The sequence below is a fragment of the Apostichopus japonicus genome, chromosome 22 (assembly GCF_037975245.1).
Source record: "Apostichopus japonicus isolate 1M-3 chromosome 22, ASM3797524v1, whole genome shotgun sequence".
In the NCBI taxonomy this organism is placed as follows: Eukaryota; Metazoa; Echinodermata; class Holothuroidea; order Aspidochirotida; family Stichopodidae; genus Apostichopus; species Apostichopus japonicus.
In genome coordinates this window covers 18,978,517-18,995,936 of record NC_092582.1, presented here as the reverse complement: position 1 = coordinate 18,995,936, position 17,420 = coordinate 18,978,517, and the positions used below count along the sequence as shown (strand labels likewise).

Here is a 17,420-nt window from a genome sequence, read left to right as displayed (position 1 = left end):
TATAAGTACACACATACTTATACAACGGTGGCTAGACAAAGCTCTCTTTGTGTTGGTTTGCATGCTTGTTTTGACACTGAAAGGGTAGGCTGATAAACCAAACTCTCTGAACTAAATGGCTAAGACAATAGAACGCATCTAATTAATTGCCCACAAAATTCCAGAGTATCAAAGCCTTCCCGCATTTTGACATATTTTTTAATGAGTAAATAACTGTCAGTTACACTATAGATGTATCGGTGCAACAAGTGTCATTTATCACCAGTGACCTGCATTTTCGGTTTTTGCCTGTGACGCAGCAATTAAAATTTGCATTTGAAACGTGACCCACGTCGTTGATAGATAAGGTGGAAGAATCAAGAAGACTAAAGTAGTTGCTTATGTAGTTTTCAAAGTGCGTAGAGATAAAGCTTTAAATATCTATTTGCTTGTAAAGGACGTCAGATGCATAGTAGCTAGGCACATGCCGAGAAGATTATCCTAACCATCACCATGGTAACACAAATTTGCTCTCCTGTTTTGTGTTTTTCGTTTTGTGCAGTCGTTTGAGTTTACCCGGGGACTTATAAAACGTGAAAGTGACTCACAAAGTTATTACTCTACGGCAGAAGACACATAAAACAAAAAAAATGTTGCCGCTTTTGAAAGTTTTGAGCTGTTTGCACGTTTTATAAGAAAAGCAGTTATTTAGACTTGAAATAATTCAGGAACCCTTGGGTATTGGTGAGATGAAAGTCATTTTGAAGAGAATTGTATGACTCATGAATTACTGAAAGGTCTTTTTAATGCTCACATTCATGCTGTGATTCTGAATGTTCAGGCATCGTCGGATGCAGAGATCAAAGAGAGACGGAATTTATTCAGGGATGAACGGGAATGTGTTTTATGCTGCAAAGCCTTCCCTTCCACAATTCAGAGTTGACTGCACACAAGTAACTTGTTAATTCGTCTGAGGCCATTTTTTCTTTGTCGTTCTGCTCTCTCGTAATGGGAAGGTGAGCGACGAAGCCTATATTTTAGTATGACGAGATGACGCACGAGGGTATCTTTAAATGTTCAAAATGTTCCATGATGACGTTTACTGCATTTGCAAAAGTTCTTAGACGAAGTAGCAAAGATAACTCAACAAAACAAACCAAAACTAGGTCATTTTCATGAAATACAGAAGCAAAATGTCGGGCAAGGTATTTTGTCTTTGATCAGCTGAACTTGTTACATTTTAAAAGAACTGATCCATTTGAGTAAAAACTGGTTCCTTTTTTGTTGTTGGAAGAAACGTATTAGGCATGCAAACGATTCTATCAGAAAGTAACAGACGACAGCAAAAGACATCTGTTTGGGAACACCTTGGTGGCATCTCTCTCAGAATAAGGAGTAAAATTTGTGCAGACCGTAAATTTGTTCACAGAGTTTTCACAGGTTTCATACTGAATATCTAGATAATAAATGTAGACCCTTGTTGGTAATTATATGCCCTGTGAGGATGCATCAATTATTTGTGCCTTTTTCTCCATCGTACGGAGCCCCTTTACAGAAATCGGATTCTTTGATATGTTAGATATGCGGCTTATTTTGTGCGCAGTTTTGATTTTGCCGTGTTGCTACAAGTGATGCCTTGTGGCTATACTGTAAGGAATCCATCTATATTACACTCATGTCATGATGTCATGTGAAAAATGTGTTTCAATGGTTGCTAACCGAAAATGCTTTCAAGCGTAGCTTGCGAAGAGGTACACAAGAGGATGTTGTGAATTGTGCTGCAGGAGCTACAGACACAATTGAGGTCAGCTAGACAGCTTGGATTGCAATCTTATAAAGAAAATTGTTGTTTTCGAAAGTGGCATCCCTCACAACACGTAATACAATTGTGAATCGTAGCTTCAAGTTTCAAAGTTCATCCTGCCAGTGGGCAGGAAGTGCTCTTTAAGCTAAATTCTGTTTTGTTGGGATTGACTTTAAGGTTATTTAAGGCTTTGCCAATTTTGACCTTACATGATTCTGCACTTATGCTTGTAATGTCTTTTGTATCATGCACCCTACATTGCCTTACAATACCTCTCTTTAATGATACACTGAGCATTGAAGTGCAAAGAACATTATAGTAGCATTGAGTTTGTACAGCATTGTTGCTCTAAGTCAAGGTTTGTAAGGTTTGTCCATTCATCGTTACTGCAGGCTGTAAGGTTTGTCCGTTCGTGGTTACTGCAGGTTGTAATGTTTGTCCATTCATCAATACTGCAGGCTGTAAGGTTTGTCCGTTCATCGTTACTGCAGTCACAATGCCCGGTTTTTCATATGAGCAATGAGAACATGTCTGTTTCATCAGCTGTGTAATGAAAGGATCTCAGTAGTTGATACTTTGTTAGTAGTTGAGACAAGTGGTTTATTCTAGATCCCATAGATGTGAAGGGAGATGAATATATCGAGACAGACCATGGAATGCAGGAGGCCTTCAAATTAATTTAGACCACACCCACACGATTAACTTATGAAATTCAAAGGCCATAGCTTTGAAAATATGTACGTGTAAAATTGAGAATTCAATGAGATGAAATAGGTAGCTGTTTACGAGTAGTTGTTTACACATTGTTAGCTAGCATGGTGACTTTTCTTCATGTTTTTTCAATTTCATTTGGAGTTAAAAGAGTTCAAAACATGAACGTCACTTTACAAGAAGGTAAATAAAGGGCAATTCACATTGTTTTTATCAAATTGTTAACAAGCCTGGATAACCTGGCTTCACAGAGTCATGTTTTAACTTTTAAAAGTTGTGCCTGACTTTATATTCAAAGATGAGGGGGAATAAATCTTTCTCAATCACTTGAATAAATGTGTAGAATAATGCAAACTGTTTTTTAGCTACAGGTTTCAGTTTTTCTCTCCCTCCCTTTTCTTCCCCCCATGTTATAGGGATGTCGATGTGACGGCGACTGTTCTACGGATTCTTGTCCCTGCGGACAGAGCAGTGTACGATGCTGGTATAGTCCAGTAAGTCAGACTTTGCAATCCTTTAAGCAGCTGCCGGGAGGTTCTTGATTAATACTAAACTCGAACAAATATATCTCATTGCCCCGTCCTCCACCGGTTCAATTCGGATTTCTGTCTTGTATAAAAGTCCTGACTTTGGAATTTCCAAGGAGGGTGGTCTCCAGGGGCTGAAATTGTCAGTTTGGTAAACAAGTTTCTTGCTGTGATGTAATAAGATTTAATATTTTAATGATTCCTTTTCTTCAAAAATGGTGTAGTCAACTGGTGGTGACACTCGACAACGAGAACGAGAAGAGGCGTTATGTGTGGAAATGATGCAAATTAGGCTAAATGTCAGACCAACATCTGCTGTCTTATGCCTACACTATTGTCATATGCCTACATATAACAGGCCTACATTTGACATATGCCTACATAATGTGTCATATGCCTACATATGACATGCCTACATTTAACATATGCCTACACTATGTGTCATATGCCTACATATGACATGCCTACATTTAACGTATACCTACACTATGTGTCATATGCCTACATATAACATGCCTCCATTTAACATATGTGTCATATACCTACATATAACATGCCTACATTTAACATATGCCTACACTATGTGTCATATGCCTACATATAACATGCCTACATTTAACATATGCCTACATTATGTGTCATATGCCTACATATAACATGCCTACATTTAACATATGCCTACATATATCAGATATGCCTACATATAACATATGCCTACATATGACATATGCCTACATATGACATATGCCTACATTGTGTGCCTTCATATAACATATGCTTTCATATGACGTATGCCTACATTATGTGGCATATGCCTTAAATATAACATATGCCTATATATGACATATATGCCTACATATTACATATGCCTAAATATGACATATGCCTACATATGACATATTCCTAAATGTGACATCTACTTACATATGACATATGCCTAAATATGCCATACGTTCATTTGCATATAATGCATGCATATGTGTCATATGCTAAGCATGCGTGATGTTAATACTATGTGTTCTTTATTAATGCCTCTAACAGGAAGGTCAGCTGGCAGAAGACTTCAATTACCAAGAGCCCCCGCTGATATTTGAATGTGGCAGGGCATGCAACTGCTGGCGTACTTGCCGTAACAGGGTGGTACAGAACGGCCTGAAGGCCCACCTGCAGCTATTCCGCACCCCTAGGATGGGGTGGGGTGTCAGGACCACTCATGATATACCAAAGGGAACATTTATCTGCCAGTGAGTGCATTGTTTTTCTTCTTCTTTTGTTTTTTTTTGGCGGAGGGGGGGGGGGCTGTGTCCAACTCATTCCTCAACAGGCCGATCTACAAAGAGAAATTAGCAGGTTGACAATGAGCCAGTTAAAAAGCGATTTGCCAAAAGAATGTGATCAAGTTCTGAAGCAATTTTGCCATGATTAAATTCTTTCCAAAGAAGACATTTTCTTCTAACAGTTTATGGAAGGTACTCTTATTCTTGTAGGGTAGGACTTAAAACTTTGAGTCGACGAAGAAGAAAGTCCTCGTACGCTCACTGGGACTAAAAGTGCAGATCAGTATTAAGCCACTAAGGAGTTCCTACATAGCATGCGTAATGCTGATGTTGCACACACATGCTAAAGTGTCAGCAGGGGTCGTTATAACTTAGGGACTTTCCGTGGGCATGTCTCTATGGCCAATAGCAGCAGGGACACAATTCTCTTTGTGATGTTGTGTTTCATTGGGACGCTAGCTTAAATATCCTAACAAAACAAAGAAAGAAAGAAGATAAAACATTGCACATTACCAACTGCTGTAATGTTATGCCTAATGTTAACGCTGTTATTCACCCCTTCTTCACCCCTTCTTCACCCCTTCTTCACCTTTACAACTTCCTGGGTTTTTTTTTTCTCCTGTGTTTCTGTCTGCTTTCTCACTAAACGTACACCGGTTGTTAAATGGGGTAAGGTGTTTAAGGCTTACCAGGAAATGCCATTCAACTCATATTGTTAAAACTGTTAAGACGGCAAAATTAGACGACATTCCGATATATCTGTCAAACCCTCTGCCAGATAGCGTCCAGACTTAGGCAGACTCCAGAACTCACACATAGTAGAGTGACGGTGTGCTCCAACTGGCAGCTGATGCAAGACGCTGATCTCTATATGTATATGAGGAAGTATAAGACCATGGGATTAATTGTGGGAGTGTTTTGTAGTCTCTGGCAGTAAGCGAATAATTTATATTTGATATTTGTGACGTGAAAGTTGACAATAAAATGTCCACCAAAGATGATATAGCGAATGAAGTTCCAAATGTAATTCCAGTTGCATTTCTATTGATTAGCGACAGATATTAGGCACACGTCTGATTAATGTCATTTGGAAACTGCATTTTGGTGGAGAGTGTTTGTAGATGTCGGAGCGCACCGATCCTTGATGGTTCTGAGTCTTTTCTGCTGGCCGGCGGCGTAGTAAGGATTGTGAATATTTGAATAAAGGAGAGACAGACGCCATCAAACACTTCTAATAAGACTTTCATTCTCATGTCATGATGTCAAGCATTTCAGCAATTTGTCTGCATCGGATCTCAGTGAAGACTTATGGCTACAAATAACACTTTTAACCAGAATTGTTTCATTACAATAATGATGATGATCATAATAGTAGCAGTAGTAATAATAATAACAATAACAATAATAATCAGAATAATATAGCACAGAATCCAACCTAAAACAGGTAGCTGAATGCACTGTACAGCCACTACTAGACAATATTCCTCCCTCCCACCCCCCCCACTTATCATTCATACCAATCCCACCCTAACCCTCTCCTCCCCCTCCCTCCCTCCTCCCATTTTGTTCCCTGTCTACACTTTGTGCATGGCAACCGAGTGCAAGCGTAGATTCACAGAGAGAAGGGAAACTGCAGGAATGAAACACGTCTCTAACACTCGGCAGCAGACAGCCCTGAATTGATGTTAGCTTTAGAGTGTGAGTGAGTGAGTGCGTGACTGTGTGTGTGTGTGTGTCATTTATTCAACGCTGTGTTTGGAGTTCATATGGGAGTTTGTAATGTCAATAAATTATGCATAGTGAAGGGGTGTGCAAATATGGAAGCATATGCCGTAACCCAAGGAGAGTGCCAAAATCTGGTTGGAAACAGACACAAACCAGACAGTTTTGAAGTCATCATCCCAGTTAGGGAGACCGAAAAGAAGAAGAAGATTCTATCTAAAGAAAGGGAGGTGAAAGATTAAGCAAATTTGAACAGCTATATTAGAAACATTGCACTAATAGCAGATTTTGTCACTGAACGTGGAGATGCATCGGAATATCAACCATCTGTTCTAGGCAGTTTAAACTCGGGCGGCTAGGCACTCGCGTCGAGCAATAATTAGTCGAGACAGTTTGATTAATTATGTCCAGCTATTCTGAAAGTTTTTAATCTTCCCCCCTTTTATTCCGGTCTCTCTTGATTTGTTCACCTCGTATGAATGAATCCTGAGTAAATAATTGATTGATGTCCAAACAAGCCGGGTTAGAGATTATTATCATGACACATCAAAAAACCATGTGATAACTCAATCGTGAAGGTTTATAAACGATAATTTTGGAGAACAAACAGCTTTGATCAAATGGCATCGGTAGACATTATCTGAAGGCTGACCTTTAAGTTTGGGAAAATGGGATAAGTACTACCAGTGGAATTTGTTAACTTCAGGAGGAATTTAGGGATAATGTTTGGATTGTTTAATTCAGTTTATTCCTCTTTTCTTTTTTTTTATTATTCATTCATTCATTAATTCAATTATTTATTTAGCAAAACATGTGGTAGTTATGAGGGAAAATTTTTGTCTTTGGAACAATGCTTTTGTGAGAGATTGTTAGTAACGAAGAAGAGTACAAGTCTCCTTATACTGGCATTGATAACTAGTTTGTGGTGATACTAGTCTGTGGTGATACTAGTCTGTGGTGAATGGTGATACTAGTTTGTGGTGATACTACAGTAGTTTTTGGTGATACTACAGTAGTTTGTGGTGATACTAGTTTGTGTGATACTAGTCTGTGGTGATACTAGTTTGTGGTGAATGGTGGTACTAGTCTGTGGTGATACTAGTTTTTAGTGATACTAGTCTGGTGAATGGTGATACTAGTTTGTGGTGATACTACAGTAGTCTGTGGTGATACCAGTGTTGGAAAACCTTGTTTAATTTCCCACACACACTAAAAAGCTACTGCCAATTTCCCACTGGTGTTCGGTGCGCAAACACAGCGATAATAGCGAGGGGTCCAGGGGCCTGCCTAAGGGCCCCGGTGGGGTCAAGGGGTGGTGATACTAGTCTGTGGTGAATGGTGATACTAGTTTGTGGTGATACTATAGTAGTCTGTGGTGATACTAGTCTGTTGTGATACTAGTCTGTGGTGATACTTGTCTCTGGGGATACTAGTTTCTGGTGATACTAGTTTCTGGTGATACAAGTTCTTCCCACACATACACACTAGTGTAAATGAACTGTTGATTTGTTATATTACTGTTACAACAAAGGTTTGTGAGTTGTAGAAAAGCTGTTTGGTTGCAGAATATTTGTAATCAAATAGCCTTAATGGGCCAACACTTTTTATACCAAATTTAATAAGGCCTCTCCAAGTTTGATGAATCTCCATTTTTTCCACCCTTCCCCCCCCCCCCTCCTCATGCCAAATGGAAATTACAACCTAACATGTTTGTTTTACAAAGTCTAGTTATCATTGATTTTAAAGCCACTTAAAAAAAGTATCCCCTGTGTCACTCCGATATCACTTTCATTTAAAAATCACCTGTTTCAACCTGACGGTTTCCCTGAAATTTAGAAATAAAAGGACAAGGAATAAACAGTCAGAGAAATACAATCGCCTGTTCCATTTCCTCGACGCACCCGTTAAAAAATTTGATTGGAATCATTGCCGAGGTTAATGAAGCCAGCTTCCTTCCTGTTAGATCAAGGAATGAGTAATCAGTTATATGATCTTGTTTATTCATGGCTTCATTTCCAAGACCACGTTGGCGGAAGGCTCTTAACTGTCGTGCCAGTTTTGTGATATTGATTGTTGCTTCTTCGATTCTCATGTATGCACGCTTGGTATATTTTACCAAAGTCGTAAATTATTTATCCTGATGGATAGTCAATCGTATTTTCTCTTTCACGGGAAGGTGACAAAATACGAAGCCCCCCCTTCCCCTTCTGCACCGATGCCCGATGTTGAGTAGTTTTACGTGTTTCATCATGGTGCACGCTTTGTCAACTTTTTGTTCGGTTAACAGTCGTCTCGATTTTCCCAAAGCAAAAAGAGGAAAAGGACAGAAAGAGAAAAATGCCCAAAAAAAAAGAGAAACGAAGAAAGCCTATTCTTCCGTAAAGAGCTCTCCTGTCTTCTCTTTTCTTCGCATCTCATCCAGAAATTTCTAACAAAACTGTTTACAAGCTAAGACGAGCGGCGTGTAAAATTTGATCGATAGCCGTAGCGACGAAGGAAGATATTTTTTCTTCTCCCGAGAACAGCAAATCTAAAATGGGGTACTGTCGTAGAATGTTCGGTGGGAGTCATGTTTTGAGCGGTTATATATTTCCATTCATGCCATCACCCATGTGCGAGTCCAGAGTCATCTCTCTCATCATGGCATTATGTCATTAATATTATATTATTTCAATTCTTCACAGAGAACTTTCTGAATGTACATACCCTATCATATTTTCTTTATAGAATCTATTTACAATTTGTCCCAGATAAAAAAGGAAATAAATCTTCTGACTATTGCAGAAATTCCATTTGTAATGTCCTGTTGAAGAGTCGTCTGAGGAGGACACAGGGTGGGCGGTGAGAGACAGAATCAACATTTTCTTTTAAGGAGCTAATATTTTGAAGTTGCTCCCTCCTTCTGCCTTCCACCCTCCGTCTCCCATCTCCCACCTTCCGTATCCCTTCTTCAAACCCCCCTCAGCAATGAAAACGAAAAAAGTAACACTTTCAATTAAACTATTCTTGTAAGTCACCAAGGGATTTGACGATAAAGATTTAAAGCAGAGATGCAGTAGTTGCAAAAAATTAAAGAAATGATTTTGAGGGTCTGATGATACACAGCTTAGATTTCATTAAAATTCATTTTTTGCCCAAGAAAGGTTATCATGATAGTTGTGATTAAACTTGTGTAATATTAATGAATAAATTAACTCTTTTGCAAAGATAACAGTTTCGGATGCTTGTCATCCAACTCCACAACCGGTAATGAAAAGTTGTGATAAATTATAAATTTATGATTCTTGGCTAAAACAAGATGGAGATTATTAGGGAGAGGCTTTGTTGGATTGAGTCAACAGTAGAGGAGCAGGAATTAATTACAGTATTAAGGAGCATGTCGCTCTGAAGATGAAATGATGAATGGAGTTGCGTGAGCAGTTGTCACAAGTCTGGAGAAGAGTTATAGCTAGCCGAAATATCAAAAATATATCAACAACAAAAAAATTGACCAGTTTCTTGTTCCAAAATGGAAAACTTAAAGAAAGGCATACTGTATTAACATTGACACAAAAGTCACAGAGCTAAATATTCAAGATTTGATTTTTAAGGGAACCTTTTTTTTTTCTTTTTTTTTCTATCTATGCAATTAATTTCAGTTCAGTTGGCCAACACAAGTTGGCATACCATATTCCTTGGTTAAAGAATGGTCCTGATGTTAAAGAACGACTTTTTACGACCAAATTTAAGTATTGAGTGTTGAGGGACGTGAGCATGTGTGTGTACATCTATGATGCATCTAGTACCGCAAATATAGATTGTATTAAACTGGTGCACACCTTGAAGTAACATGAAAAGTATTAATGAATGAAAAGTTTACATTTTAAGTATGATTAGTATGGTTGGTAATAAAGTGATAAATTGAAATATTAGTGAGATGTACATCTGGCATTGGACTTGGAGAGAGAGTCTACGTTCAGAGTGAAACTGTAAAACTGCTGCAGCCTACCATGTGTGGTGCTGCGGCCTAACCGTTACAAATCTGGTTCTTCCCAATACTAAACAGACTCAGTCTGTGTCCGTACTCCTCTGCCTATCTACAGCACGTACAATGACAAATACCGACATGAGAATTCAGACAAGTCTGTCGTTGCTTCATTCGGAAATGTCTCGAACCGAAAGATCGTGGCAAATTTTTTGGACATTCTCAACATCCAGGCGAGACATTGGCGAATAACCTCGCTGCTGCTGCCACGTTAATCCTAATCAAGTAGGTTGCTTGATGATACCGAGAAATTAAGAATTGATAGCTAACAGACGTTGAATCTCGAGGAAGTGTGTTAATCTCTCCGCTATGGATGAATGTTCGGAAGAATTGGGTCGTGAAGGATAAATCTGTCCTTACTGCTCGCACTGAATTTTTCCCCGTTGGGCGTAAATTTGTAAGCCAACTCTCAAGTAGCGAAAACTGGCAAGATGGAAAGAGAAAAAGAAAAAAATCACTTTAGAGGATATGAATTTCCCTCTTAACAGGATGTGATATGAACCCAGAAGAGAATGTGGTGTTCATTTTTATTAATTTATGATTTTTTTGGTCGGTAGGTTGTTTCTTCAGAGCATGAATGTTATCATTATATCAAGCGATTGAAATGTGATGAAATGTTCACTTAAATATTTATGGGTTGAAAATACTTTATATCAAAAGATATTGTTCAAAATGCTGAAATTTGATGAAAGTTTAAACTTTGATGTATGACTGTATAAAAGAGTGTGAAGCACACTGTTAGATATTAAAAAGTCACTTTTCTGTGCTTCGATGAACATTTGTTTAATTAATTTTTTTTTTTTTTAAGCTTCTTGCGATGAGTTTGTGTTCTTATCATACATAGGATGAAAAGTTTTAATCTGAATATGAAAATAATTCAACACTACTAACCTTTCTATTCACCAAGCCAGATATCTGCAAGTAGGGAAAACTTATCGGTTTCAGCATCACTTTCAACAAAATTATTTTGTCCAATTTTTTTTATTTCATTTAGCCCCCTACCCCCACCCCCACTAACAAGTAACAAGTACCTCAGTGTATATGCATCACTTTTGCATTTTATCATTGTTTTAATGTTTTAAGAAGTAGTGTGGTGTGATGCATACTGTTGCATTATTTAAAATGTTACTTTTTCCATTTAGATTTTCTTAGTCTGATTATTTGTTTCACTGGGTATTAAGTTTGTGTTCCTATCCTGATTATATATAATCCAGATTTAGACATTGCACTGATTGTTTCCTGTTGCAAAACACTTAAATCCTCTTCCAGGTGAAGTTTTCCATCTGAAATACATTTGGTGAAATTAATTTGAACACTCCAGCGTTTTTCATTTCGCAGAGCTTTCAGTTAATATGCAAATGAACTACAATAATAATTTGTTCTTTATAATATCATCCAAGAATTCTCTCTAAAACTTGGTCCGGTGGGATCTATGTTATCGTATCAGTACACTCAATTAATTCCGTTTTGGTGCGTCACATACTTGCACTCCGTATTGTAAACCATGTATGTAGACATGACACAGGCTAGTTGTGGAAAAAATCTTCTGCTGTAGCTTTGAGTTGTGAATAAACCTGAGTTTTCTATTTTATGGGAGGAATCTGGCCTTTTTAAGTGGTCTAACATTTAAAACTGACTTTTTTTTGTCTGGAAAGATCTCTGCTCGACATCAGAGCATTGAGGAGCAGGATACTGTATATAATGTAACAGATGTGAGTGAGAGCAGATACTGTTCCTAGCACAATCATAGCACTGTCAAAACTAATTCAAAATCCTCTTCTGAGGTTTAGACGATTGAAAGCTAAAGATGAGGCTTGGCGGGCTGGCGTTTCATAAACTTTGATCTCTCCGATTTAAATACTGTCTTCATCGGCTGACATTGTCTGCTCTTCTAAGCCAGGGGAGAGGAAACAAGGTTGGAAAGCCGTAAATTTTTGGCGAGGACGGAGGAGCCCGATTGTCGGAAGAAATTTAAGAGCATCTCTCTCCGTTCGGCCTTGGCAGAAAGAGAGAAAAAAAAATACTGTGAATGAATTGAAAAGGATGTGCTTAGTTTTCTGTGTAGTTTCTACTTTGTTTTTGTTGTTGTTGTTGATGTTAGTAGTGTGAAACCTGGATGACTTGATGGTTTTAATGAAATTTTAAAATGGTGATTTTAGAAGTAGCAATTCAGTGGGCAGAATCAGGGGTAGTAAATATGACATTTTGAGAGACTTTTGTGCCCGTGTGTTCTATTGTTTATGTACTGTTAAGTGTAGTGTTATAAGGATTGCGGGCTGATTTTCAATTTATGGCTATAAAAGACACATCGAAAATCTTGTTGAACATATACTCAGGTTCTTAGATCTTTTGATATGGATCTTTTGTTTTAATTTGATAGTGTCTGAACTGAGTCTCTGACTATTGGCTAGATGAGGAAGAATATCGTAAGAATCGACGTAACAAATATGAATTTTAATGTGGAAAATATACAAGTATCAATATATGTTATAGTACTATATTATAACATTGTAAACAATTATGGCATGGAAGTGATTGAGTAAAAGCAATCTGTATTCATCTAACAAATTAGCAATGAGCTTTAATGTTAACAGCATTAACGACATTAAGCCAGAGCGTGAGTGTTGTCTGCCTCTAATTTAGCAGATGTATGTGATAACTTGATGATCCTTGGTGCAAAGTGCATATGTTAACTGATGATTAGTCTTGCACAGGGTGGTCTTGCAGGTGGTCAGGGTGGTCTTGCACTGGGTGGTCAGATGTCCGCCATAATGCCGGGCCCGTCCGGCAATTCAGTGAACCGCCGCCCATCGGACATGACCTTTCGCCAGGAGCATGTACAGTACCTCAAAAAGGATTTGAACCAAAACTTCCAGAGAGCTTTGAAACATGGTTTATGACCAGCGGCCCACCTGTGTCGTCTTGGCATATCTTTCCCTGGGTTCCTAAATGTGTCTAGAACTGAAGGAGGGGGAGGGGCAGGGGGTACAGCTCGGGGTTCGGGAAGGGGGAGGGCCAATGATTCCCGATGCCCCTGGATGTGTCCTCCATTTTGATGTTGTGTCGGTGGCCACCCTAGCCATCAGGATAATACAACAGTATCATTTACATACTGTTAATAAAAGTTGTGATATATGTACGTACATTGTGCCATACTTGTTCTCCTTTCCCTTCTCTCTCTCTTCCCCCCTTTATCCCCAACCCCCCTCCCACCTCATCCCCTCTCTCAGTTCCCCAACAGAGCGTACATTTATTCCTCATTGGAGAAGCTAGACACATCTTTGATTTTCTAAACCCTAAATGCTTGTCATAACTTACCTCCCGTCCCCCCGGGGTCCCCCCGTTTCTCTCTCTCCCCCACCCCTCAACTCTCAACACCTCCCAACTAGGTAACATGGATGTAACATTGAATGCTGTAATTTATACCCACAGTAAAAATGTCTAGACATTTTAAATGTAGGCATAATGGGCCAGATGGAATAGGAAGTAACAGTGATGTACAATATTCACTTTAAACGTCTTGATAAAAAGTTGACCTTTTTTATCACTTTGCCCGACCTGTCTGGGACTGTTCATTAATGCAGAAAGCTGTCAAATCGGTCGAGGTGGTGCGTAAGAAGGCGATAGTCTGATTTCAGGGAGGTTACAAGTAGCATAAACAAGTATAAATAATCCCAGCATCACTCGACTGTGACCGAGAACTAGCCATTGTCTACAGTCGAGTCGTGTTCACGTAACAGGGATGACGGTTCTAAAAATTAGATTCAGCCTGTACGAGTACCGTTCAAATTACCCGATAAAACCTGACAGAATCTCTTAGATGGGATGTTTTATAGTCCTACTAAACAGATTAGATCTGAATGTCTTCTCATCCCTTCATGTTGTAAGAGACGGAAGTTAACAAGGCCTGATATCTGTGTCGGTCGTCCTGCATCAATACGACAAACTTCTACCGTATGTGCCCCTGGATCGGTATCAAATATGGTTTATTGTAGACGTGATGTCTACTTTGTTGCCTTGAAAAGTCTTTACGGCCATGTAAAGTGTCTCTCTGTGACAGCAAAAAGTGTTGCGTATCACTACAGAGAGAGGGTTTGTTTTACAAAAGATCGGGTAGTGATATCGACGACTGACGACGGATGCAAGAATTCAGTCGGTTATAAACCGCTTGCCATCTGTTGTTGGTAGTTCCCTTCTTAGCTAAAAAAAAATTGTAACCTAACCTACAAAGTTTGCTCTGAAAAAAAGATTAATTAGTAGAAGTGTTCAAAACTTATTCCATCAATGCATAAAGCAGCAGTGCCTTGTATTACTTTGGGGACTTAGTATTTCTGGGTTTGTTGCATCGGGATAATTAACAGTGGCTTTGTATGAAAGTTACAAAGTTGTTATTGTATAAATTTTTATTAGTTTAGGAGGGGGGGAGGGGTGTACCAATGATGAGTGAAGGTGCCACTTGGGAATATTATATAGTAGAGGAAAGTGAGAAGAAAAATGACATTACTGTTAACTAGAGCTGCCAAGTTTACTGATGAGAAATGATAATCTGCTGTCTATAATGCCGAAAAAGATACCAACATGTAGCATGTAAAACACCCTTGATAATTATGAAAGAAAAATTATACCAAATATTGGAAAGGGATTCAGTGTTCTGAGGTCTACATCTAGGCTGTTTGAATTGGACTCCCTAAATACCGTTCTTGGCCGTAAAATTGCTCCGGTAAAGAACTGTGCATATCCAGGCTGGGAGATTCAAATGAAAGTTTTTTTACATGTAAAGGAACAAATAAATTCCAATATACTGTATGCCTTCATCTACAGGCCCCTCATTTAAATGTATTGAATATTGACATCAAAAGCCGCCTTTATTACTATCAATCATTTTGAGTCCTGTAGGGAATTTTTTCAAAAATGATTGAAATTCAATCAGCTCTTTCAGAATGTTTGACTCTATTAACTGACCAGCCTGGGACCCTTAAACATGCAGTGAAACAAGTGAATTTAATAATCTGAGTTCTATCTCACAAATGTGAATAAAGGGTGGGGTGTGGGGGAGGGGGAAGGCACTGGGATGACATTACTGTAGGTGCTAAGGTTCATGGCCGTACAGCGATCGGTAGCTGTACATTGCTTCAAGATGTTGTCAGTCGGGGAAAATTTTCCAGAAATGTGAAAATTTTCAGATTTTTCTTAAGGAAGGTAAATTTATCTCAACTCTGTTGTTTGCAAGGGGCCAATTATAGGTCTGTCAATCCTACAACAGGAAGAAATCAAACTGAATAACTGAGAGGCTCAGATATGGAGGTGTCCATCTTGAGATGAGTTAACAGAGAATAATAGAGCTTATTTAATGTTTTAAGCTACGATAAGATTGGTTCATGAATTGACCTCCTGCTAGTGCTGACGATCAAGTTGCAAGTTTTAAATGGGAAGTTGTGATCATAGCTTAAACCTATCAAGTTTTAATGGTTACCTTTACTCCTTTTGTATTAGCTGTGGTCACTCTTTTAAGGTCTTTCAAATTATTAATATAATATTGGTTTTCATCTGATTATCTACTATTTTCAAGTTTTAAGCTTCCTGTTTGCCTCTGCAGTAGTGGTAAGTGTGTAAAAGACTGCCATTTCTTTTTCATGCAGTTTTTTCTGAGTGAAAGTTGAGAAACATTGATCAGGTGAACCGGTTTTCTCTCTTTTCAGATACGCTGGCGAGCTCATCTCGGACGCGGAGGCAGATAAAAGGGAAGACGACTCGTACCTCTTTGATCTTGAAAATAGGGTGAGTTGATAATAAACCAGCTGCCTGCCTCTCCTCATCACAGAGTACCTTCTCCATCTTATTTCCTCTCCATCACCTATTCAATTCATACAGCTGATGAGACTAAATGTTGTTCAGTGACAAATACTTAATTGACATATTTAATATATAAACTTGACATTCAGGCTTTGAATGAACATGATTAATATAGTAACAGGTTTCCAAGTCGGCTGCCAGAACTTTCTTAAGTCTCTTTTCTAAGTTAATTTTTTTCCTTTCAGAGCTATTCTTAAACAGAAAATATATGTTTCTCATTCCATACATGTACAGTACTGTTTATAGGTCAATGCAATGACATTCTTAAACTGAGGGAATCCAGAAATAATGTTTATGGTTGTTTGCTGCTTACATGTTCTGTGTATACATAGGTCAATGCAGTGTCATTTTTAAACTGTGAAACCGTGACATTACATGGTTTTTATTACGTACATGTTCTGTGTGTACGTACGTCAATGCAGTGTCATTCTTAAACTGAGAAACTGTGACATTACATGGTTTTTTGTTACATGCATACATAGGGCAACACAGTTTGGGTGGGGAAGGAGGAGACGGACTTGTTTCTTATTTGAAATTGAACTTTTCTGACCTCACAGAAATGAAAGTTAAAGATAGTTGACATACAGTGGATTAATGCAGTGATCAATGCAGGGATCGGGAACAATGTATACTGCAGAGCATTGGCAGGACAGAAAGGCGAGTCCTTGCATATATACGGTGGATTAATGCAGTGATCTGAACACTGTATACCACAGAGCATGGGCAGGACAGAGAGGCGAGTCCTTGCATATATACCGTGGATTAATGCAGTGATCAGGAACACTGTATACCACAGAGAATGGGGGGGGGGGGGGACAGAAAGGCGAGTCCTTGCATATATACCCTGGATTAATGGAGTGATCCGAAACACTGTTTACCACAGAGAAGGGGCAGGAGAGAGAGGCGAGTCCTTGCATATATACCGTGGATTAATGCAGTGATCAGGAACACTGTTTACCACAGAGAAGGGGCAGGACAGATAGGCGAGTCCTTGCATATATACGGTGGATTAATGCAGTGATCTGAACACTGTATACCACAGAGCATGGGCAGGACAGAGAGGCGAGTCCTTGCATATATACCGTGGATTAATGCAGTGATCTGAACACTGTATACCACAGAGCATGGGCAGGACAGAGAGGCGAGTCCTTGCATATATACCGTGGACTAATGCAGTGATCAGGAACACTGTATACCACAGAGAATGGGCAGGACAGATAGGCAAGTCCTTGCATATATACCGTGGATTAATGTAGTGATCCAGAACACTGTATACCACAGAGCATGGGCAGGACAGAGAGGCGAGTCCTTGCATATATACCGTGGACTAATGCAGTGATCAGGAACACTGTATACCACAGACAATGGGCAGGACAGATAGGCGAGTCCTTGCATATATACGGTGGATTAGTGTAGTGATCAGGAACACTGTATACCACAGACAATGGGCAGGACAAATAGGTGAGTCCTTGCATATATACCATGGATTAATGCAGTGATCAGGAACACTGTATACCACAGAG

The 17,420-nt window shown here is 39.0% G+C and overlaps 1 protein-coding gene across 2 annotated transcripts in view; it reads left to right on the top strand.

Annotated features, from left to right (window-relative positions):
* LOC139963507 (uncharacterized) overlaps window positions 1-17,420 on the top strand; it is a 112,364-nt gene that overhangs the window by 42,080 nt on the left and 52,864 nt on the right. For both annotated transcript variants that reach the window (XM_071964332.1, XM_071964331.1), the window contains 3 exons: window positions 2,911-2,988; window positions 4,063-4,265; window positions 15,744-15,822. In XM_071964332.1, the coding sequence (XP_071820433.1) occupies window positions 2,911-2,988; window positions 4,063-4,265; window positions 15,744-15,822 (360 nt within the window). The remainder of the gene's footprint in view (window positions 1-2,910; window positions 2,989-4,062; window positions 4,266-15,743; window positions 15,823-17,420) is intronic.